This window comes from Pelophylax lessonae, assembly GCF_965119305.1.
Source record: "Pelophylax lessonae genome assembly, chromosome: 2".
NCBI classification, from domain to species: Eukaryota; Metazoa; Chordata; class Amphibia; order Anura; family Ranidae; genus Pelophylax; species Pelophylax lessonae.
This window is the reverse complement of record NC_138769.1, coordinates 431,134,251-431,159,948: the sequence shown is the minus strand read 5'-3', so window position 1 is coordinate 431,159,948 and position 25,698 is coordinate 431,134,251. Positions and strand designations below refer to the sequence as shown.

The following is a 25,698-nucleotide window of genomic DNA, read 5'->3' as shown; positions in this document are numbered from 1 at the left end:
AACCCTCCAGGGCATGGAGTTCACAAGAGCTTAACAGGTTTCCACTAGAGTCCTTTTCCACTCCTCCATGACGACATCACGGAGCTGGTGGATGTTAGAGACCTTGTGCTCCTCCACCTTCTGTTTGAGGATGCCCCACAGATGCTAAATAGGGTTTAGGTCCGGAGACATGCTTGGCCAGTTCATCATCTTTACCCTCAGCTTCTTTACCAAGGCAGTGGTCGTCTTGGAGGTGTGTTTGGGGTCAGTATCATGTTGGAATACTGCCCTGTTGCCCAGTCTCCGAAGGGAGGGATCAGGCTATGCTTCAGTATGTCACAGTACATGTTGGCATTCATGGTTCCCTCAATGAACTGTAGCTCCCCAGTGCCAGCAGCACTCATGCAGCCCCAGACCATGACACTCCCACCACCATGCTTGACTGTAGGCAAGACACACTTGTCTTTGTACTCCTCACCTGGTTGTTGCCACACACGCTTGACACCATCTGAACCAAATAAGTTTATCTTGGTCTCATCAGACCACAGGACATGGCTCCAGTAATCCATGTCCTTAGTCTGCTTGTGCTCAGTAAACTGTTTGCGGGCTTTCTTGTGCATCATCTTTAGAAGAGGCTTCCTTCTGGGAGGACAGCCATGCAGACAAATTTGATGCAGCGTGCGGCATATGGTCTGAGCACTGACAGGCTAACCCTCCACCCCTTCAACCTCTGCAGGAATGCTGGCAGCACTCATACATCTATTTTCCAAAGACAACCTCTGGATATAACGCTGAGCACATGCACTCAACTTCTTTGGTCGACCATGGCAAGGCCTGTTCTGAGTGGAACCTGTCCTGTTAAACTACTGTATTGTCTTGGCCACCATGCTGCAGCTCAGTTTCAGGGTCTTGGCAAACTTCTTTTAGCCTTGGCCATCTTTATGTAGAGCAACAATTTGTTTTTCAGATCCTCAAAGAGTTCTTTGCCATGAGGTGCCTTGTTGAACTACCAGTGACTATTATGAGAAAATAGCACCAAATTTAACACACCTGCTCCCCATTCACACCTGAGACCTTGTAACACTAACAAGTCACATGACACCAGGGGGGGGAAACTGCTAATTGGGCTCAATGTGGACATTGTCACTTGGGGGTGTACTCACTTTTGTTGCCAGCAGTTTAGACATTTATGGCTGTGTGTTGAGTTGTTTTGAGGGGACAGAAAATTTACACTGTTATACAAGCTGTACACTCACTGCTTTACATTGTAGCAAAGTATCATTAATTCAGTGTTGTCACATAAAAAGGTATAAAAAAATATTTACAAAAAGTGAGGGGTGTACTCACTTTTGTGAGATACTGTATATATATATATATATATATATATATACAGTGCCTTGTGAAAGTATTCGGCCCCCTTGAACTTTGCGACCTTTTGCCACATTTCAGGCTTCAAACCTAAAGATATAAAACTGTAATTTTTTGTGAAGAATCAACAACAAGTGGGACACAATCATGAAGTGGAACGAAATTTATTGGATATTTCAAACTTTGTTAACCGCTTGCCGACCGCCGCACGACTATTTACTGCGGCGGTCAGCCCCTCATAGCCAAAGCGACGTAGTACTACGTCGCTAGCCTGTGAGGGTCTAGGGAGCAAGCGCGCCCCCGGGGGCACGCTCCCGCGCGGGCACGGACCCCCCCCGCACGTGTGACCGGCGGACCCGATGTCCACCGGTCACGCGATGATCGTCGGTGCAGAGGGAGAAAGGCAGGCGGCTGATGTAAACAAGCCGCCTGTCATTCTCCCCTGTGTAGGAAAAGTGATCATACGGTTCTACTATGTAGGACCGTTGATCACTGTTCCTACACTTCAAGCCAAAGCCAATCACAGTTAGAATCACGCTCCTAGGGAACCCCTCCCTCTCAAAAAAAGTTAACCCCTTCACTGCCAGTGTAATTTTACAGTAACAGTGCATATGTATAGCACTGATTACTGTAGAAATGTCACTGGTAACCCCAAAAGTGTCAAAAATGTCAGTCAAGGGTCTGATCTGTCCGTCGCAATGTCGCAGTACCGCAAAAAAAACCGCAGATCACCGCCATTACGCGTTAAAAAAAAACAACAAAAATGATAAAAATCTTTCCCTTTGTTAGTAAACGCGATAACTTTTGCGCAAACCAATCAAAATACGCTTTTTGCGATTTTTTTTACCAAACATATGTAGCATAAAACAAATTGGCCTAAAATGTTAAAAAATTTAAATTTTTACATTTTTTGGGGGGGGGGGGGGGTTTCATAAAAAAATGTGAAAAATATTGTTATTTTTGCAAAATTGACGCTCTTTTTTTGTTTATAGCGCATGATCAAAAAATCGCACAGGTGATCAAATACCACCAAAAGAAAGCTCTGATTCTGGGAAAAAAAGGACGTCAAATTCGTTTAGTTACAGCGTCGCACGACCGTGCAATTGTCCGTTAAAGTCAAGCAGTGCCGAATCGCAAAATAGGCCCTGGTCAGGAAGGGGGTAAAATCTTCCAGGGCTTAAGTGGTTAGCAAATAAAAAACTGAAAAATTGGGCGTACAAAATTATTCAGCCCCTTTACTTTCAGTGCAGCAAACTCTCTCCAGGAGATCAGTGAGGATCTCTGAATGATCCAATGTTGACCTAAATGACTAATGATGATAAATAGAATCCACCTGTGTGTAATCAAGTCTCCGTATAAATGCACCTGCACTGTGATAGTCTCAGAGGTCCGTTTAAAGCGCAGAGAGCATCATGAAGAACAAGGAACACGCCAGGCAGGTCTGAGATACTGTTGTGGAGAAGTTTAAAGCCGGATTTGGATACAAAAATATTTCCCAAGCTTTAAACATCCCAAGGAGTACTGTGCAAGCAATAATATTGAAATGGAAGGAGTATCAGACCACTGCAAATCTACGAAGACTTGGCAGTCCCTCTAAACTTTCAGCTCATACAAGGAGAAGACTGATCAGAGATGCAGCCAAAAGGCCCATGATCACTCTGGATGAACTGCAGAGATCTACAGCTGAGGTGGGAGACTCTGTCCACAGGACAACAATCAGTCGTATACTGCACAAATCTGCCCTTTATGGAAGAGTGGCAAGAAGAAAGCCATTTCTTAAAGATATCCATAAAAAGTGTTGTTTAAAGTTTGCCACAAGCCACCTGGGAGACACACCAAACATGTGGAAGAAGGTGCTCTGGTCAGATGAAACCAAAATCGAACTTTTTGGCAACAATGCAAAATGTTATGTTTGGTGTAAAAACAACACAGCTCATCACACTGAACACACCATCCCCACTGTCAAACATGGTGGTGGCAGCATCATGGTTTGGGCCTGATTTTCTTCAGCAGGGACAGGGAAGATGGTTAAAATTGATGGGAAGATGGATAGAGCCAAATACAGGACCATTCTGGAAGAAAACCTGATGGAGTCTGCAAAAGACCTGAGACTGGGACGGAGATTTGTCTTCCAACAAGACAATGATTCAAAACATAAAGCAAAATCTACAATGGAATGGTTCACAAATAAACATATCCAGGTGTTAGAATGGCCAAGTCAAAGTCCAGACCTGAATCCAATTGAGAATCTGTGGAAAGAACTGAAAACCGCTGTTCACAAATGCTCTCCATCCAACCTCTTTGAGCTCGAGCTGTTTTGAAAGGAGGAATGGGCAAAAATTTCAGTCTCTTGATGTGCAAAACTGATAGAGACATACCCAAAGTGACTTACAGCTGTAATCGCAGCAAAAGGTGGCGCTACAAAGTATTAACTTAAGGGGGCTGAATAATTTTGCACGCCCAATTTTTCAGTTTTTTATTTGTTAAAAAAGTTTAAAATATACAATAAATTTCGTTTCACTTCATGATTGTGTTCCACTTGTTGTTGATTCTTCACAAAAAATTACAGTTTTATATCTTTATGTTTGAAGCCTGAAATGTGGCAAAAGGTCGAAAAGAGAGAGAGAAAGGAAGGATTGCTGCACTTAAAATTGAATCAACACGCAAAAAAAAAACTTAACAGTTGTGGGCTATGTTGATTGCACCCTTCTTCAGAAATGAACACATCCAACATTATGGGGCGCTATCAACGTAGCCCGAAACTAACGCTGAACACTGAAAAAAAAGTTTTTTGTATGTTGATTTACTTCATTAAATTTTAGGTGCAGCAATTCTATCCTAATGCAATATCCAAAGCCCTTTTCAACAAAACTCAAAACTTGTGCGCTAGTATCATTAGCTATAAAAGAAAGGCTAAAGCTGGAAAACGGCCCAAGGAGATAATCCCTATGTACAGCAAAAGGAAATCAAGGGCATGCTCAGATTAATCCCATGCATACTGTATGAAGGCATTCAGTACTTCCCTCTTACAACTCCTCAGAGGTCTCATCACAAATTGGAAGTTTGTGTGGTCTTCCCAATGAGTGTTGTAGCCATAACAGTGTCACTTTTTAATTATATACACGTAGGATGTGAAAATGCACAATACTGCTAGCAGCTACCAAAACATTAGCTTTTTTGTTAGTTCTTTTATTTACACAAAACACGTAAAGGGTAGCATGGGATTGACACACTGCACAATAGTAAATACGAAATTAATAGTTTTCATTCGGAAAAAAATGGTTGCTTAAAACTGTAAAATTCACAGTTATAAGCAATCATAGTGTGTAAAAAAAAAAAAAAAAAAAAACAATCCTGATTACCTCCCCAGAGCAGTACAATGTTACTGTGGTAGCTGGTAACACTGTTTTGCTTTGGTCACTGTATGGAAAAAAAGTGTAAAAAAAATGTTTTGAAAAGTTTTTTTTTTTTACATACTGTCACAAGTCAGTGTCCCTGATCATGCCCACACCAGTTATTTAAAGATGCTGTACTGAACTGGTGGCAATATGTTAAAAATTGTGACAAAAAGTTACAACTTCAAACTCACCATGCATTTTACTAAATACCTTGGACTGTCTAATTTCCAAAAAGGGGTCATGTGGGGGATATTTGTACTGTCCTGGCAATTTAAGGCCTCAAAAAATGGCAGAAATTACAATGATTTTCAGGTATATATACAGTGGGTATAAAAAAGAATCACATTTTGTTGCAGCCTGAAATTAGGAGACACAGTTTTTGATTTATCCAGCTGTGTTACTAAGAAAACATATAATATTCAAGTTAAAGATATAACACCTGCATGCCAGAAATTTGTTTTAAAAAATTCAATAACAGAATCATCGAGATGGAAAAAGAAGCACCCCCTCCTAAAAATGACTTGTAAACTCAATCAGGTGTAGCTAATCACCTCCTCAATGGCACACAAAGCTGTTTGACTTTCAACTGTGATCAGCTGTGGTCCTTTTATTTGGCTCAGCATGAAAAGAGCTTTCCTGGAGTGTTTCAGTCCCTGGTCATGCAACTGAAGAAAACAAACAACAGTGGGTGGGAAGGCACCTTTAAAAGATCTCCGGGATAAATTTGTGAACAGGCACAAGTCAGGAGATGGATACAAAATTCAAAGGCTTTATTAATGCCTAGAAGCACAGTGAAGTCTACTATTAAGAAGTGTAAGGTATTTGGTGCAACACAGACCCTCCCTGGATCAGGACGTCACTCCAAACTGGATGAAAAAGCCAGGAGCACATAACCGACCCTTTGACTGCTGTTGCCCTGCTGTGCCAATCATTACATCAGCCCCTCCCCTGGGCGGGACTCACACCCCCCTCCCCCCTTCTTCAGCCCCTTTTGAGCTCTAGCTTCCCCTACTATTTTATCTGACCCCCAACCCCTAGTTTCCCGTTTTTTTTCTCCCCTTCTTCTCTTCCTGGCTACCCTCCATAAGCCTCCCCATCTCCCACACATCACAGTCTCCCAGACTTCTCTCACTCTTTGGTATTGTCCCCCGTTGGGGTACCAAACAGCCACAGCACTTGTACTTTATGTCCTTTTGGCTAAGATCAAGTGTAGTATCTGTTCTTATCAGTTGGTATGGACCTTGATGGTTAGCATCGGCAGGGGCTGAAATAAACCAGGGCGCTCCAGGCGAAACTGGGGGACTGGGAAGTAGGCACTGTCAGAGAAAGCTGGATGGGTCCGCCGTCTTCTGATTTGAATTGGTCCGCTCCTATCAGTTTGAAGGGAGCGAGAAAGCTGGAGTTCTGGGCCAGTTAGTATTGCTCCTGGATGTAATTGGTAAGGAATGTGGATGGCAGTGGGAGGGCCTTTCCTCCTGGGTTGAATCTGGCCTACAAGGGAGGGCCTTTTTCCCCAGCTGAAGGTAGGCTCTCCCTAAGCTGTCTACGTTCCAAACCTCCTGGTAGGAAAGGTCTACACTGGGTCTGGCCGGGGGCCGAGACCGAAAAAGCCTGTGGTGTACGTGCCCTTGGGTGGCAGCCCAGGGGTGCCTTAATTCTCACTGGTGAGGGGCAGCTCGCCTTGAGTTTTTCTGCACCTTGGTCACTGCACCATACACACTTTTTCTGCACCTGCCTCTTGGGCCAGGCCTTTTGGCTTAGACCAGAGGAATTTATTATTCCAGCCGAAAGGCCTGCCTTTGTACCTCACATTGGCACCTAAGCACTTTCTCCACTTCCCTTCCCCCACCTTTTTGTTTGTGTGTGTTTTCTTTGGCGTGTGTCACTTCACTATCACCTTTTTTTCCAATGCACGACAAGTACGGTGTGGGTCCTCGGGCCTGCCTTGAACGTCTTGGGAGGGGGTGGATATGGCCTTCTGGCTTAGTTCGCCCTCTCTCATGGGGTCTCCCTTCAGGGGAGCCCCACCTAGTACTTGGGGTGGGCTGTTTCGGCAGTCCCCCTGGAGAACGGGGTTTGCCTGGTTTCGGCCGGGCAAACCATTTGGAAGTACCTCAGTCCCTGTCAGGAGTCTTGCGCCCCGGGGAATCAAGGTCAGGGTCCAACCTCTTCGGAGGTAGGACCATTTCGCACACCCTGTGCATTTTTTGTGTTTCCCACGTTTGCATGTGTGCACTTTTTTATGCACCTGGTGTTAGTCTTTGAGTGTGTTCACACACCACGGGCTTTAAAAAAAAAAAAAAAACTTGTACTTTATGTCGTGAGTGGGAGATGACAGCAACGCTCCCATCTCCCCTACGAGTTACACTCTGATCCATGTTTGTTACTCTTTACCCCAGTTATATTTTGGTATTTGTTATATTTTTAAATCTCTCCTTGCCTCCTTACTTTGCTTATGCTGTACAACATTGTATATCCCATTCCTATGGTACTCGCTGCTTCGAATTACGTTTTGTACTGAATTCTGTACCACTGTTTTATTTCCTTTGTAAACTTTCAATACAATATTTGAACAAGAAAGAGCCAGGAGCAAACTGGTAAGAGAGACTACCAAGAGGCCTACATCAACTCTGAAGCAGTCACAGAAATGTATGACAAAGAGTGGTCATTGCGTGCATGTAACAACAATATCACAAATTCTCCACAAATGTGGCTTGTATGGGAGGGTTGCAAGAAAAAATCCACTCCTTAAGAAAGGCCACATGCAGTCATGATTGAGCTTTGCCAAAATGCACGTTAAAGATTCTGAGGACACATGAAAAAGGTGTTGGGGGCGTGGCCGGCAGCCGAGGAAGATGGCCGCGTGAGAGTAGAGCTCCGTATCCTTCGGTTCTCCTCCTGCGTGCATAAGCGACAAGGGTAAGCGACACCAGCCTGATTACCCGCCTGCACCCTCGCTCCACACCCGCTGATCATGGGGAAGCGAAAAAACCACGGGAAACCCCCCAAGCTTACAGACTTTTTTGCCTCAACTAGCACGCCGCGCTCTCAAAATGGCGCCGTGGCCTGCTCACAGCGCAGCGGGGCTCACGAGGGGGGGGGTAGCTTGGCGGGCTCTCCATCCCAGGCTTCTCCATCCCCAGGCTCTGGACATGGAGCCTCCCCGGGTCCCTCTCCATCTGACAGCCCAAAGAAGGCAGCTCCACGGCGCTCTTCTGACCATCATTATGTGGGAGAAAGTCGGGCGGGAGACATTTCCCAGGATAGCACTCTGGAATTTTATGAGCTCATTAGAGACTTCCCTACCACAGGGCAGCCACTCAACGATACCAGGATGAAAGAAATGCTCATGACCTTCACCGGATCGCTATACAGAGATCTTATGTCCTGTGTCACACATCTCAGAACCGATGTGACAGGTCTGGGAGACCGAGTGGATCATGTGGAGGTAAAAATGGCCGATTTCTCGGTAGCTCACAATGAACTGGTGGATGCTCACAACGATACATCGGATGAGGTGGAGACACTTAAAGCTAAACTGGCCGACTTGGAGGACAGAAATCGGCGCAACAACATCAAGTTGCGGGGAGTAGCGGAAACTGTTCCCCCCGCTGAACTGCGCTCCTATGTACAGGCTTTCATTATGGCCTTGCTGCCTGACACCTTAGCTAGTGAGGTTATTGTGGATAGAGCTCATCGCCTGCCTAAGCCCCAGCTACTGCCTGAAAAAGTGCCTAGGGATGTCATAGCAAGGATCCATTTTTTCCATGTGAAGGACAATCTCATGAGAATGGCTAGGAAGACATCCCCTCTCCCTGACCCGTACCAAGGGATTACTGTGTATGCGGACCTCTCTCAATACACTATGGCTGCCCGCAAAAAGCTGATTTCCTTGACAAAGCTGTTCAGGAACAACAAAGTGGTCTACTCGTGGGGGTACCCCACGAAATTGCTTATCGTAAGAGACGGTCGCACTTATGTTATCCGCACAGAGGAGGAGGGATTTCGCCTGGCTAAGTCTTGGGGCCTATTACCTGACCCGGAGGATTCGCAGAGCAGGTCCAAATCTCCCTCGCACTTGGATCCGGAGTGGACCTTGGTAAAGTAGCCCTGCACTACCCCTACAACCGGGGGTCTGTGGCAAGGATGGGGGTGATACTCCTTGATTTTTCTATGGGCTGGTGTCCCGGAGGGAACTGGAGGGTGGGAGCTGTTCCCCCCCTACCCACTACTTGCGATTGGGTTCGCATGATGGGGTTTACCCCATGCTCTACTTGTGTCAAGTTTTGTGATGTTTTTTGGACTTGTGTTTTTGTTCTCTTTTGTTTTTTCAGCCTCCTTACAAGCACCGACTTGATTGCGGACTTTGGACTTTCCTCATGTGCTCAGTACACTCTCGCAGTAGGGAGATTTCATGGCTATGCTCCGGTGGACGGAATTACTGGGTGTGGTGAGAGCATGCATAGTGACTTCCTGCCTTTTTTTGATGATCATTTCCTTTTTTGTGATTCTAGCCTCATCCTCGGGATGATCCTTACTCGTTTATGTTTTGATGTCTCATGCCACTAAAATTTGTCACTTTAAATGCCCATGGATTGAACAGCCCCTTTAAGCGGCGGTCTCTTTGGAGGGAGGCTCGCAGTCTTCGGGGGGATGTTCTTTGTGTACAGGAGACCCATTTTGCTAAATCTAAACAGCCTAAATGCTCAGATAAGCGATACCCCCACATTTTCACGGCTTCTGGGGCGACCAAACAAAAAGGGGTTCTTATTGCTATATCTCAATCTGTGGCATTTCATCTACATGACACGATTGTGGATGAAGCGGGTCGCTATTTAGTACTCATCTGTGACATTAATAACGTCACGTATACTATCGTTAACGTGTATGCACCTAACCAACGCCAAATCAGATTTCTACGATCACTGGTTAAGAAGGTGGACCGAGTCAAGAGGGGTCTCCTCCTATATTGTGGGGATTTCAATTGTATAACCGATGCCTCCTTGGATTGTACCCTTCCTCAGAGGCATGCACGAACCACGCTTCAGAGGTTCTTGCACTCTTCTGATCTCTATGACCTATGGCGATGTGTTAATTCCACGGAGAGGGACTACACATACTTCTCGGCACCCCATCAGTCGTACTCTAGACTGGATCTCTTTGTGGCAGACCTATCTGTGCTGCGCCTGGTGGAGTCCGCCACTATACATACTATATCCTGGTCTGATCACGCCCGGTCTCTGTGGTGGTCGCGGAGAAGCACAATGAGGCACCTATACATCTGTGGCGAAACAACGTCTCTATTCTCCGGGACCTAGGCCACGGGGAGCGGCTGCGGGGTCAGATCAAGGACTTTTTCCAACATAATGATAGGTCTGACACTGACATTTTGTGGTGTGCGCATAAAGCATACGCTCGGGGCCTGCTCCTTCAGCTGGCCTCTAGAGTTAAAAAGGAACGTGCTAAAGCTCTGTCTTCTCTCATGTCTTGACTTAAGGACCTAGAGACAAGACATAAGGCCACCCCTACACCTACATTGCTGCTGGAACTCAACGATTGTAGAGCGCAGGTGAGGACTAACTTGCTAGAGGAACACCAATCTTTACTGTTTCGCTCGAAAGCGCGGTTTTATGCCCATGGAAATCGCGCGGGTAAAATGTTGGCCAACTATCTCCGGAAGAGGCAACAACAGGCTAAGTTATCCTCTTTAAAGGATCCTCACACCTCTCGTACTGTCTATCATCCATCCGAGATAGCTAATGCCTTTGCTAAGTACTATACTGATCTGTATAATCTGAAGGACGATGAGGCTTCGCCGCAACCGTCGGCGGAGGGTATACAGCGGTTCCTGGACAGACTAAGCTTGCCCACGGTCTCGGAAGAGATGTTGGAGCACTTAAATGCCCCTATTACGGACCAGGAAATTGAACTAGCTATTGGTTCTCTGCTTCCTAATTAGTCGCCGGGAGCGGATGGCTTTTCAGCCGAGTATTTTAAAACCCTCGGCTCCATAATAACGCCATATTTAGGCCGGGTGTTTAATGCCGCTATGACCAGATCATTCTTCCCTGCAGAGATGCTTCAGGCTGTCATAGTGGCGCTGCCGAAACCGGGGAAGCCACCTGACGCTCCACAGAATTTTCGCCCCATATCCTTGCTGAATTCTGATTTAAAGCTTTATGCAAAGATATGGGCACAATGCCTGGCGAGGGTCACACCCTTACTAGTGCGCAGTGATCAGGTTGGATTGGTTACGGGCAGGCAGGCCCCCGATGGTACTAGATGGATGTTTGATCTTCTGTCTGTAGTGGAAAGTCGCAGGGTGCCCTCAGTGTTCCTGACGCTCGATGCGGAAAAAGCGTTTGATAGGGTCCACTGGGGGTTCCTAAAGGCGACGATATCGAAATTTGGGCTTCGGGGTCCTGTCTGCTCGGCAATATCGGCCTTGTACAGTACCCCTTCAGCTAGAGTCTTTACTAGCACAGCTATGTCAGACACCTTTACGATCACGAATGGCACCCGCCAGGGGTGTCCTCTGTCCCCCCTAATCTTCTCCCTAGTTATGGAGCCACTGGCGGAGGCCATTCGGATTGATCCATCCATATCGGGTGTTAGGGTAGGAGACAGGGAACATAAAATAGGGTTGTTTGCAGATGATGTCATACTCACTCTGACCTCCCCGCCCTCGTCCTTGCGCAGCCTGGCTAGGGTGCTGGATGAGTATGGGGCGGTCTCGTATTACAAATTAAATACTACCAAGTCCCAGTGCCTCCCGATGTATGTCCCCTCTAGGGTCCTAGAGACGTTGCGGACAGAACATCCCTTCCAATGGACTTCTAAGTCCCTGTTGTATTTGGGCATACAGTTGTCCTCTCCAACAGCCTCTACCTACTCGATTAATTACTCTGAATTGACTAAAATAGTGCATAAGGATCTGTCTCACATTGCCCGACACGAACTGTCGTGGGTGGGCAAGGTGGCGGCGCTTAAGATGTTGGTACTACCCAAAATTTTGTACTACTTTAGAACGATACCCATAATTGTTCCACAATCTTTCTTTAATGATATGGACAAGCAATTTAGGAAATTTTTATGGAACGGGAAAGTACCCAAGCTTTCCTACTCTACACTTCGCAGGCCTAGGTGCTGGGGAGGTGTAGGTATGCATGATCTTAGAAGCTATCAAGCAGCGGCTCTCCTAGATCAGGCAAAGGAATGGTGTAATCCCCACTCCGACAAGTTGTGGGTTATCATTGAGAGGAACCTGGTTGCCAATAGAGACCTCCCCTCCCTACTATTAGCGGCTCAAACTGGGCGGATACTCCAACTTCCTGGAGTTCCGGCCATTCAGGCTACAGTGCATGGGTGGGGGGCTCTGCGACAAGTGTCTGGAATCCCAACTTTGCCTAAAGACCTCACACTAGCCTCTTACGAGTTTCTCATCCCCTCATTGCGGTGTCCCAGTCCTGATACCCAACGCTCCCATACCTATTCCCAAGTCCTCTCCTCCTCTGGCCCCTATGATTTTTTTTTGCTGGCATAACTGCGACATTATCACCTTAAATTCCCGGATGTGTGCGTACATGTGCCTCAGGAGGTGTGGGAATACCTCGCCTCGGGGAAGCCGAGATCGGGCGGGCTGTCTTGGTTCTATAGAGCTTTGACGCAACCTAGGGCTCAGTCCAAACTGAAGTGTATGGCAAAGTGGGAAAAGGACCTGGATGCAGAATATTCTATTGGGGAATGGCAGGCAGCTATACAATCCTATTTTAAATATACGCACTGCACTAACCACTGGGAGGGGGCACTTAAACTATTACATAGGAGCTACCTTACCCCATCCAAATTGGTCCATATGTACGAGGACTCTTCGGATGCATGCTGGAGAGAGTGTGGAGCGAGGGGCACTATACTACATGTGTTCTGGGGATGTAGAAAGCTACGGAGTTACTGGGTGGCCATCTACGCTTTGGTGGCCGCGGTTACGGGGCTGAAACTGCCAATGACGCCGTCATTGGCCCTACTGAACTTGGGTATCCATTCTATCCCGACGGAACACAGATGTATTCTCTCACATATTCTAACGGCGGCTAGAATTAATGTAGCGGCGACATGGAGGTCTACCAAAACTCAGACGGTCTATGAGGTCATCAACCGAGTGAAAATAATTCACTCATATGAAAAAAAATTTTTTAGCTCAGGAAATAAATTCCAAACATTCCAGCAGCAATGGAGAGGGTGGCTAGATAAATACCCTAATTGAGCACGAATACTATTCACATGCTTGTAATTTGGTATTGCTGATTGTTCACTGACTACAGGAGGTTTTGTTTGTTTGGACTGTCCAGTTGATAGTCTACTGGTTTTCAACCTTTGTTTGTTATCTACTCCATTCTTTTTATGTATTATATCACAGCAGAGACCTTCAGGGCTGGTTCTATCCCATGCTCCCAGCGAGACGGGAGGTAAAAGTGGAGAGTATGGGATTAGTGTACTGGGGGCCTTTCACTGTAGACTTGGCTGGGGGTGGGGTGGGAGCCCGGGGGGTATTGGCACAGTAAGCTCCCAAGGGGGTGCCAAGCTCCTTGGGCATCTCACCTGGGCCCTCAGGGGCACCCTGGCCGTGTCATTTTGGCGCGAACTGTGGGTTCCCTAGGGAAATAGCTAGAACTCTGAGGTGCTCTGTGTAATGTATGTACGAGTTGTGATATGAGCTATACTTTCTCATGATGTATTATCTTGTTCTATGTACTGCAAATGGAATAAGTTGTTGTATGTTGAAAATCTTAATAAAAACTTATTGAAAAGAAAAAGGTGTTATGGTCATATGAGACAAAAATTAAATGATTTGGCCTCAACACCAAACAATATGTCTGACGGAAATCCATTTAAATAACCCCATTCCCACAGTAAACCATGGAGGTGGTAATATCCTGTTTTTGGAGTGTTTCTCTGCAGCAGGGACTGGAACACTTGTCAGGAAAGAATGAAAAATGGATGGGGCAAAACACCATAAAATTCTTTAGGAAAATCAGTTGCCCTCTGCCAGAACGTTGTCAATGGGAAGGAGGTTTACCTTCCAACATTACAATGACCCAAAGCACACAGCAAAACTACCCACACAGTGCTTGAAGGAGAAAAGGGTGAATGTCCTTGCATGGCCTAGTCAGAGCCCAGATTTAAACCCCATTGAAAATCTGTGGAATGACTTGAAGAAAACAGTCCACAAATGGTCACTATCATATTTAACTAAACCTGAGCAGTTCTGCAAAGAATTCTAGATGTGCAAAGGTGGTAGAGACCTATCCCAACAAACTAAAGGCTGTTTTTCAAGCAAAAGGTGGTTCAAAAAAATACTGATACAAGGGGGTGATCCTTTTTCTAAGAGCCGGTTCACACTACCACGACCAGAAAGTCGCCCCGTGACTTGAAGAGACTTGTTTAGAGACTTGGAAGAGACTTGGAAGAGACTTGGAAGAGACTTGTTTAGAGACTTGGAAGAGACTTGTGCACTACTTTGAAGAGACAGGCGACTTTGTCTGTGGGGAATGCCTGGCTGATCTCTTTCTTCTTCCTGGAAAGTCTGATAACAAGTCGTGTCAATTAAGATAAGGAGGCGACTCCCATTGAAGTATATGGGACAGTCGGATCACAGGTCGCCTCAAAGTAGTACAGGACCCTTTTCTGAAGTCGGAGCAACTTCAGTAGTGCCAATTAAGACGACACTGATTGATTAACATTGCTTTTGTTATGTCAAGCGACCTGGGGCTACACAAGTCGCCTCACAAGTCGTGCTAGTGTGAATGGGCTCTAAAGCTGTGATTCTGTTTTTTATTTTTTTATTTTTCTGACATGTTGTTGTTATATCTTTCTCTTGGATGTTATAAGTTGCACTAAGTAAATACAGCTGGATAAAACCAAAACCGTGTCTGTCTTTATTTTAGGCTGCAAAGCAACAAATGTGAATATTTTAAAGGGGGTGGTTCTTTTCTATAACCACTGTACATACCATACGGACTCTATAACTTTCCTACAGACTAAATAATAAACTAAGATTTTGGTTATTTCTTTTCATTTTGGTCTAAATCTATTGAAGAAAGATTATTTGTTTGCAAAATGTTTTAACAGAAACAAAGATAAACACTTTTTTTTCTCAAAATTTTCTGTCTTTTTGTTTATTTAGTAAAAAATAAAAAACCCAGCAAAAGCTAAATTTCAATTAAAAAAAAAAAAGTACAGTGTTGCATCATAGTGCAATTGTCATTCAGGCGGGGTTCACACTAACTGCAGCTGTGGGTCACAGCAGGGGGTCCAATGCGTCCCTGTGTTCACCGTTTCAGGTCCAAATCTTTGCCCGAATTCGGACCTGAAACGGAGCCAAAGATGTTCAGGATCCTATCCCAGTGCGGAACGTGGCTGCCCCAGAGGTGTGTGAACTGACTCCATTTACAGTCAGTCACACTCTCATGTCATGCTAATTGGATGCGGAGAAACTTGCATCCAATTTGCATAGGTGTGAACTCAGCCTCAAAGTGTAACAGTGCTGACAGCTGAAAATTGACCTGGGTAGGAAGGGGGTAAAAGTGTCTGATATTGAGGTGGGTAAGCAATGTTACATAAAGATCCATTAAGCCTCATTTAGTCTCCATGCTGCTCAGCTAAACCAATGTCTTTGATTTTACTAAAGCAAACTAGATTATTGTGTTTTGCACATCTATACACAGGTTATATAGACAGGTTTGGTGTATTGTATGGTTATTGTGTATTGACACATCAGATGTTAGCAAGCTGACTTCTGTTGCATAATGCATGACTTGCTCTGCAATATAACACATACGATCTGCAATAATTGACACAAATTGCCGCTGTAGGCCACAACTCTTTACTTTTCACAAACTAATTTGCATGATACATAAACTAATTAGACGCACATTAGACATATTTTGAAAACAGGTTTGTAATTGCCTGTGGAAGGCAGAAATCCCAGTTTTTTTTACTGAGCAGTAAGCAGTAATCACTAATGGAGCAATGTGTTACATGACCCTCTGGCAGTAATGAGAAAGGTGATTTTTTTTTTTTTTTTTTGTGGCTGAGCTACACTCAAATAAAATAAAATAAAAAATGTGTTCTTATTGCTTTATTAAACATTTGTCTAACGGGGATCAATGGGATGAAAAAATGTAATTTTATGCATATTCTGTTAAATCGACAAATAACTGATTTAATCTAATTAACAAACGCTTTCTTCACATTACTGTTCGGATATCACAATTCGGTTAATTAAAAGCTGGACTCATATCAGAAATGTAAGACATTCTCTGGATGCAGAAAACAATAAGAATGTAATGTAGATCAGAAATATTTGCTTTTTGTGAAATCAACCTCTAAAAAAGAAAAAAAAAAACGTGTTATATGAACACTAATCAAAGGCAATGTGTAACTAAGTTTTCTGATCTGTTAATTGATCAATGAAATCCTGTGCCCACTCAGGGGGTCTGGAGATGGGTCTTCTCTCAACAGGGAGCACAGGATTTACTATATCCTATACCAGCCTATATTCATATACCTTAAAACCAGCAATTTGGGCACAGGTCTCTGCTGAACACCAGGTACAATACTTGTGCTCAGAGAAAGAGAGAGAGTATACTCCTGTGCCAGACATCAAGAAACTCACAGTTGCATACCTCACAACTTTGTGAGCTGGGAATGAGGGACACCTATTAGCAAAAGTTTGTAGGCATAGGACACACCCCCTGCTACGCCCCCCTTAAAGGAGAATTATACAAAAGAAGAAAAAAGATTAGTTAAACCCACAAGTGCTTTTTTTTCCACTACTATTCTGTTATATTGGCTTTTGAAATTTACAAATGCAACAATTTAGAAATTGGATGAAAGGTTCAGCACTGGAAAACATTTCTTGAAAGATAAAAAGTGCATTTTATATATAACTATACAGATCAGACCAAAATGAGGAAGGAAGAGGGACTTTGTTTCAAATCAGGGACAGTCCCTCAAAATCAGGGACAGTTGGGGGCAATGCAGTTGTAGGGTCTCACTAGAGAAAGACTAGAAGAAGATTAGAACTGCTTGGACACAGAGTTTTGCACCTGTGTATGCTGTGATTGGGACTGCTGAAATTTGTAGTTCCTTTTTAGCTGTGAGCAGCTATCGGGACATGAGATTCCAGTGAGGCCAGAACATATTGGCCCCATAAAGGACGATGAAAGGAATCTGGCTATAAAAGGACAGAGAGAAGGCAAAGGTTCCAAATAAATTCTTCTCAATCTTCACAAAAGAATTGGGGTAATACAATAACCTAAATTGTAATGTTAAAGTTAATAACATGTCAGAAGAAGCACCCTCATGGTTAACAGAAGACAGACTCAGATTTAGACTTTAAAAACTTACCATATAAAAGTTATGGGGACCAGATGGCTTACACCCAAGGGTCCTTAAAGGAACTCAGCCAGATGATAGCCAGACAGATGTTCCTAATTTTTATGGATAGTCTTACTGATGGGAATGGTACCAGCTGATTGGAGAAAAGCCAAAGTGATACCAATATTTAAAAAAGGGCCGAGATATACAGTATCTCACAAAAGTGAGTACACATTTTTGTAATGAAGAAATACTACTTTGCTACAATGTAAAGTAGTGAGTCTACAGCTTGTATAACAGTGTAAATTTGCTGTCCCCTCAAAATAACTCAACACAGCCATTAATGTCTAAACTGCTGGCAACAAAAGTGAGTACACCCCTAAGTGAAAATGTCCAAATTGGGCCCAATTAGCCATTTTCCCTCCCTGGTGTCACGTAACTCGTTAGTGTTACAAGGTCTCAGGTGTGAATGGGGAGCAGGTGTGTTAAATTTGGTGTTAACGAGCTTACTCTCTCATACTGGTCACTGTAAGCTCAACATGGCCCCTCATGGCAAAGAACTCTCTGAGGATCTGAAAAAAGAATTGCTGCTCTCCATAAAGATGGCCTAGGTATAAGAAGATTGCCAAGACCCTGAAACTGAGCTGCAGCACAGGGGCCAAGACCATACAGCGGTTTAACAGGACAGGTTCCACTCAGAACAGGCCTCGCCATGGTCGACCAAAGAAGTTAAGTGCACATGCTCAGCGTCATATTCAGAGGTTGTCTATGGTAAATAGAAATATGAGTGCTGCCAGCATTGCTGCAGAGGTTGAAGGGGTGGGGGGTCAGCCTGTCAGTGCTCAGACCATACGCCGCACACTGCATCAAATTGGTCTGCATGGCTATCCTCCCAGAAGGAAGCATCTTCTAAAAGGCACCGGCACAAGAAAGCCTGCAAACAGTTTGCTGAAGACAAGCAGACTAAGGACATGGATTACTGAAACCATGTCCTGTGGTCTGATGAGACCAAGATAAACTTATATGGTTCAGATAGTGTCAAGCGTGTGTGGCAGCAACCAGGTGAGGCGTACAAAGACAAGTGTGTCTTGCCTACAGTCAAGCATCGTGGTGGGAGTGTCATGGTCTGGGGCTGCATGAGTGCTGCACTGGGGAGCTACAGTTCATTGAGGGAACCATGAATGTTTACATGTACTACTGAAGCAGAGCATGATCCTCTCCCTTCGGAGACTGGGCCGAAGGGCAGTATTCCAACATGATAATGACCTCAAACACACCTCCAAGAGGACCACTGCCTTGCTAAAGAAGCTGAGGGTAAAGGTGATGGACTGGCCAAGCATGTCTCCAGACCTAAACCCTATTGAGCATCTGTGGGACATCCTCAAATGGAAGGTGGAGGAGCGCAAGGTCTCTAACATCCATCAGCTCTGTGATGTCGTCATGGAGGACTGGAAGAGGGCTCCAGTGGCAACTTGTGAAGCGCTGGTGAACTCCATGCCCAAGAGGGTTAAGGCAGTGCTGGAAAATAATGGTGGCCACAAAAAATATTGACACTTTGTGCCCACTTTTGATATTTTCACTTAGGGGTGTACTCACTTTTGTTGCCAGTGGTTTAGACATTAATGGCTGTGTGTTGGGTTATTTTGAGGGGACAGCAAATTTACACTGGTATACAAGCTGTACACTCACTACTTTACATTGTAGCAAAATGTAATTTCTTCAGTGTTGTCACATGAAAAGGTATAATAAAATTTTCACAAAAATGTGAGGGGGTGTATTTACGTTTGTGAGATACTGTATCCCTGGGTACTAGAGGCCGGTTAGCCTAACATCAATAGTCTGCAAGCTATTGGAGGGGATGAAAAGGGACTATATACAAGACTTTTTAGTACATTTTTTTAGGAATGGTTTGGTGTGGAAAGTGAGATCCCCCAGGGATCTGTCCTGGGACCAATCCCATTTAATTTATTCATAAACGGTCTAGAGGATGTAATACACAGCTCAATCTTTGTATTTTCGGACGATACTAAATTACTAAGGGCAATAACTTCTACACAGGATGTGGAAACCTTAGAAGAAGACCTGAACAAAATATTGAGGTGGGCATCTACATGGCAAATGAGGTTTAATATTGGAAAATGTAAGGTAATGCATTTGGGTACCAGAAATACAAATGCAAGTTACTCACTAGGGGGAGAACCTTTGGGGGAATCTAAGATAGAAAAGGACCTGGGGGGTCCTAGTAGTCGACAAGCTCAGCTATGGCATGCAATGCCAAACTGCTGCAAGCAAACCCAGCAGAACACTGGCATGTATAAAAAAGGGGATTCACTGAAGAGATAAAACGAGAATTCTCCCACTCTACAAGACTCTGGTCCAGGTGCATCTCGAGTATGCCGTCCAGTTCTGGGCACCAGTCCTCAGGAAGAATGTGCTGGAACTGGAGAGAGTCCAGAGGAGGGCAACAAAGCTAATAAAGGGAATGGGGGACTTCAGCTATGAGGAAAGACTACAAGTGTTGAACTTATGCTCTCTGGAGAGGAGACGCTTGAGAGGGGATATGATATCAATGTACAAATATCGTACTTTTCAGCGAAAGAGAATATAAAAGGACACACGGTCATTCACTAAAATTGGTATAGAAGCGGTTTAACCTTAAAGGGTTCTTTACCGTCAGAGCTGTAAGGATGAGGAATTCTCTTCCACATGCAGTGGTATCAGCAGGGAGCATTGATAGTTTAAAAAACTATTAGATGGGAACCTTAATGGCCACAACATAAAGGGGTATACAATGTACTAGTGACAGCAAACACATACACACACACTCATCATAGGTTGAACCGGATGGACTGATGTCTTTTTTTCAACCTCACTAACTATTTAACTATGTAACTAAGACTCCCCCATTTTCTCAAGGCTGTGGCTGGGCTGCATAAGATTTCCCCTTCCTTCACTTTGGATCCAAGAAAATCTTTGTCTGAGACTCATATTGTTACCCTTATGATTCTGCTGAATGGTCCCTGTTACACCATTTTGCTGCCACTGAACTCTTGGATTTCCTCTTTTACTGTACCATATTTCTGCTCTGTGATCCTTGTGGATTGTTCCTAGCTCTACTATTCTACTATCTTCCTTTTGTCCACCTTTCTGGGCTACATTGCTTCTCTGTACACTTTGAAATGAAAGTGATTGTAAACCATTACCTTGTAAAACAACCCATTCAGTTTAAAATAGAAAGGTAAAACATTTTTCTTTACATATAAAAATACATTATAAATACTTTTTTCCCTTTTTCTTTAGGTGATCACATTCCCTCTGTTCTCAGCTGCATACGAGCTGGGGAAAGGAGAAGCAGCAGCACACTGAGCTTGCCAGTGAATAGCTGAAGGGGGGGGGGGTGTCAGGACAAGTCTGATTATTTAAGAAGAGTACACTGAGTTCCAAACATAGCTAGAGAACTGGCCACATTGTGCTCCCCTGCTTAGTGTGGTCAGTTTTTAATAAGAAAGCAAGGGGACTAACAAGAACATCAGGAATTTCACACAAAGGAAGCAATACAAAAAGGAACGGTATACTTTCCAAATTCAAGTACAAGCAAATATCAGGAATATGAAGTGTTAAGGTAACAAATGCTTTCACCTTTATTTATAGTAGTAATAAAATCTCTGTTTGCTGAACCCCTACTAAAAAAAAAAAAAAAAGAACCTTGGCCTAGAGTTGTGAACCACTTTTGTTTTGTTCTGTTCACAAAGAGCATCATTTTAGGATAAACTGAATACATTTACAAAACAGCAATATACTGCATACTGAAGTAGCAGTTATCACGGTGTATGTATATACACATTGTTTATATTATATATACAGTAAATACACACACACACATGTGTACAGGATTTGTAAAAAAACATGTGTCTATTAAAATGATTGTAAAAATAATTAATATCTGTCTATAATGTGCACTTGTCTCAATCCAGATCACTAAGTGTAATTTCTGTCTGTTGCTTCATTCCTCTGCTATCTGCATGAGTCACTTCTGACAATTTTTCCTGACACTAAGGGAAAAGAGATGACAGATGGAGCTCCAGCACACAGCCTGTGATTGACAGACTAAACTATGTTCCTGTATGCTGTGTGAAAGGGGGGTATGCGCTTTCCCTGCAATCAGCTCTCACTAAGCTTTACAGAGTGTAACTTCATCTCCCCGCCCCCTGCTTTCTGAAAGCTCAAACAAGCTATATAAATGCTGCACTTTAAAAGGGCAGTAGAGAAAAGAAGACTACAGGTAAATAAGTACAACTTATATAGGAGGATTTTTTTTTCATCCCCGTGTAGCACCTGAGACCAGGTAAAATTTCAGAGTTAAAAAACGTACCTCTTTAGGATTGAAATGAAGAGCACATTCCAGAGTCTCCTTCTCTTCTAAATCCACAGTGTAAAGATAGGGGTACAATGGACTAATCTCAACAGCTAAAACAGAAAATTTTGCACGTGAAACAACATTAGGTTGTAAGAAAATCCACTATAAATACAAATTATTTGTCGCTATCAAAAAAGAAAACTGATGTTCTTTAGTGCCTCTAGTTTCCAGCCTTAGAAAGAAAATATGCTTAGCAGTCAGGGAGATAGAGAGTGGTAAACTGTATGCAATGAGATGGAGAGAAAAATAAAATGTAAAAAAAAGTAGAATAGAGCATAGTATAAACTGTAAAAAAGGAGAGTAGAATAAAAAGTAAAAAGTAAAATAGTGAGTAGAGTAATCTGTATACAATGAGAAGAAGAGTAGAATAAAAAGTATACATTGAGATGGAGTATAGAATTAAAAGCAGAATAGAGAACAGAATAACTGGAAAGTAGAATAAAAGGCAAAAAGTAGAACAGAGAGTAAGTTAAGAAGTAAAGGCTATATAAGGCTTCTGTTTTTTTATATTGTGTACATAAACAAGTACCTGAATCCTCTTTGAAGGACAGTGAAAAATCTTCATACTGAGAAAGATCAAATTCTACTTTTGCACGTGCAGCTCCTTTATTCTGAAGCAAAAATGGTATAGCCTGGGTAGAATTTACATATACACCAGGGAAAAGGAATGAACTCTGGAAAATAAAATTTAAACAAACAATTAAGTACATCTTCCATAATCTCCACACTTCTGTCATCCTCATTCAGAACTAGGTTGCCACCTTTTCTTCATGCCAAACACGAACACTTTAATGGTGCCCTTACCTTAGTGTACTCACTCACTCGGAGGCAGGAGAGAGAAGGGAGGAGAGCCAGTGCATGGTGAGCTCACTCACCCAAGGATGGAATCTCAGGCAATGGTACCTTTCATCCATGATGTATCTCCTGGCTGCTGGGTGTTTTAAAATTCTTGCACACACATCCCTTTTCTGAGGCACAGATACAGGTGAGTAGGGGCAGAAGGAGGAGGAGTAGATAGAATCCTCTGCAACTCTGGTGGTAAGGGTGTGCCCAGGCACACCAGGCCAGTGTGCATGCCTATGCACTCAGCAGTTGTGGTACTCCGGTACTTAGGGAGCCATCATAGGTGTGTGCAGCCTATTACATTAGCGTGTGCACTCTAAAGCCCAAACACACATGTGTGTGTGTGCATGTATATAAATATTGTAAAGATCTGGGGTTAATAAACTCAAATTGTGCATGCGATTTCAAGCAGTAGTGCCACTCCAGATTGCATTTTTAAGGGCATGGCAGCCCACTTTTATTTAAAAGAACCTAAAGTTCACAAAACAGCAATTTTCCCTCGCAGGGGGTTCCACCATTATTGCAACTTATTACTTCAGCCCCCTGGCTTACTCACATGTCATACAGCTGTTTCAGGCCTCTCGCCTAGGCCTTAGGTCTGCTTCTCAGACCAACTTCAAGTACCCTTTGGTCAAGCTCCCTTGTAGCTTACTTGGGAACAGCTTCAGGCTGTGCTATTGCGGACTACCTCTGCCTCTTGCAGACATGTACTCTCAAACGGCCACCTGCAGCCTCTCTCTCTCCTAGAGAAGGTGGGAGCCCTGCTGATTCCCATACTAAAGATCTTGTGTCTGTAGAGTGGAATTCTCCTGACTCCTGGGCCTGACCTTTCTATCTACCAGGTGGAGAGGTCTCCAACTGGGAGCCCTGAGTGCTAACCCTGGGAAAAATATGAACCCAGCCCACAGGTGTACAATCAGCATGCCTGTCTTTGCAAAAAACAGGTGTAAATTGCTAATACACACAGGGACCGGGGGTCGCCTCTCTACAATACTTACACACCCACTCTTATAAACATAACAGTAAGTGGTGTCAGTCAGTAGAGCAGTGGATGTGTCAGTAGGGCAGAGGTTGGTGTCAGAAGGGCGGTGTCAGTAGTTTTTTTGTTTTTTATATTTTTTAGGGCAGAGGTTGCTGTCGGTAGGGCAGTGGATGTTGTGAGTAGAGTGGTGGAGGGTGTCAGTAGAGCAGTGCATGTGTCAGTAAGACAGAGGTTGGTGTCAGTAAGAGAGTAGATGGTGTTAGACAGTAAGGCAGAGGATGGTGTCAGCAGAGCAGTGGAAAGTGTCAGTAAACCTATGGGAGCCCAAGTCCAGTCTGAATAATGTGTCCGGGTTTCATTTGGTATGAAACCCGGGCACATGATTCAAATCCCAGACTGTCTGGGTGAATCCCGGACAGGTGGCAACCCTATTCAGAACCTAACTTCATTTATCCAGCACAGCCACAATTCTCGGACTTCAAAGTAAACAAATTTGCTAATACTTTGGACTGGCCTGGTTATATTGTGTGTGAGGGAAAAATAGAGTTTGTTAAAAAAAAAATTCTCACTGGACATGTCACCCATTGAGCGTGTTTGGGATGCTTTGGATCGGCGTATAAGACAGCATTTTCCAGGTCCTGCCACTATCCAGTAACTTCACACAGCCATTGAAGAGGAGTGGACCAACATTCCACAGGCCACAATCAACAACCTGATCAACTCTATGAGAAGGAGTTGTGTTGCACTGCGTGAGGCAAATGGTGGTCACACCATATACTGACTGGTTTTCGGATCCCCCCCCCCCCCCCCCAATACAGTTAAACTGCACATTTTAAGTGACCTTTTATTGTGGCCAGCCTAGGGCACACCTGTGCAATAATCATGCTGTCTAATCAGCATCTTGATATGCCACACCCGTGAGGTGGATGGATTATCTCGGCAAAGGAGAAGTGCTCACTAACACAGATTTAGACAGATTTGTGAATACTATTTTAGAGAAATAGGCCTTTTGTGTATATAGAAAAAAGTCTTAGATCTTTGAGTTCAACTTATGAAAAATGTGGCCAAAAACAAAAGTGTTGCGTTTATAATTTTGTTCAGTGTACAAACAAATGGGTAAATGTCTTAATAGCAAAGAGATTTAACCATATAGCTCTAGCCCACTGGTTGAAAGAAAAAGAACTGTGTGTGTACCCAGCTTTAGTGGAAGACAGCACGTGGACGAGTTAGAAGTGACACACCAGTAATTTCAAGATAGGAGAGTGGCAGAAAACTCTTCCCCTGCTTAGCATCTATACATTGCTCTTATGCAAAAGGGGTGCAGCTCAATGGTACTGGGGTGGATCTTAAATGGAAACACAGTCAGCTACTTCCAAAGTACCTCAGAACATCATAGCTAAGGGTAATTCCTACCATACACTTTCAACTCTTTTAAAGCATCCCAAAAAACTAATATTATCATCAACTGCTTAAGTACAGAAATAGGTGTTATGGCTCTGATCATTATGAAATCAGGGAACTGACACAAAAATGAAAACATTTTTAAAATAATGAACATATGAGCCAAATATTTCAAATGTTAAATGTCAGGTGTGTATCTCGGCAAGATATAATTAGGCTGTTTCGGAAAAAGTATGATGTATTGATAGACTTTATAAATGATAAATAAAAACCATGAACAGAAAATGTCAAATCCATTTTGTACAATAATGAATACCAATAAAGCAACTGGAAATGACTTACATGACATTTATTGGTGTTCATTAATTACTACAAGTGTTACTAGTGGTTAATAAGAAATCAGAAAAAAAAAGTTATATTAATTAAAAGCTGTAAAAAGGACAGACACAAATTATTTAGGTGTGTTTGGAATAAATATGATGGCCATTGTTTGAGTCATTTATAACAGTATTCACCGGGTTGTATTAAAAAGAGAAAAACTAGATACAAAATATTGTTTATATTTGCTGACTTGCAAAATGGGACACTGGGCTTCCCCTGGTAGTTGGTCATGGGCCAGAACTTAGGTTTCGGTTATAGGTTATCTGTGGAAAAGGCTTTGAGGCACTGACATTCAGGTAGAGATTAGGGATGATCGAACTTTTCAAAAGTTCGGTTCGGCCAGAACATCCGAACTTCCCGAAAGTTCGGCCCGGATTTCATAACCCCATTGAAATCAATGGGACCCGAACTTCGGTAATCAAAAAACACCATTTTGAAGCCCTAAAAACCAAATAAATGCCCCTAAAAAGTGCCTAGAGTTCTGGGTCATACCCCAGGGACTATTAATCACACAAAAAAGTTCTTAAAAATTGTCATTTTTGATAGAGAGC

At 43.6% G+C, this 25,698-nt stretch overlaps 1 protein-coding gene across 1 annotated transcript in view; it reads right to left on the bottom strand.

Moving 5' to 3' along the window:
- The window catches only part of CFAP47 (cilia and flagella associated protein 47), a 702,231-nt gene that overhangs the window by 566,746 nt on the left and 109,787 nt on the right, over nt 1–25,698 (bottom strand). Inside the window, exons 20-21 of the mRNA XM_082245539.1 lie at nt 22,070–22,214; nt 21,496–21,590 (exon numbers count right to left, since the gene is read on the bottom strand). Coding sequence (XP_082101665.1) covers nt 21,496–21,590; nt 22,070–22,214 — 240 coding nt within the window. The remainder of the gene's footprint in view (nt 1–21,495; nt 21,591–22,069; nt 22,215–25,698) is intronic.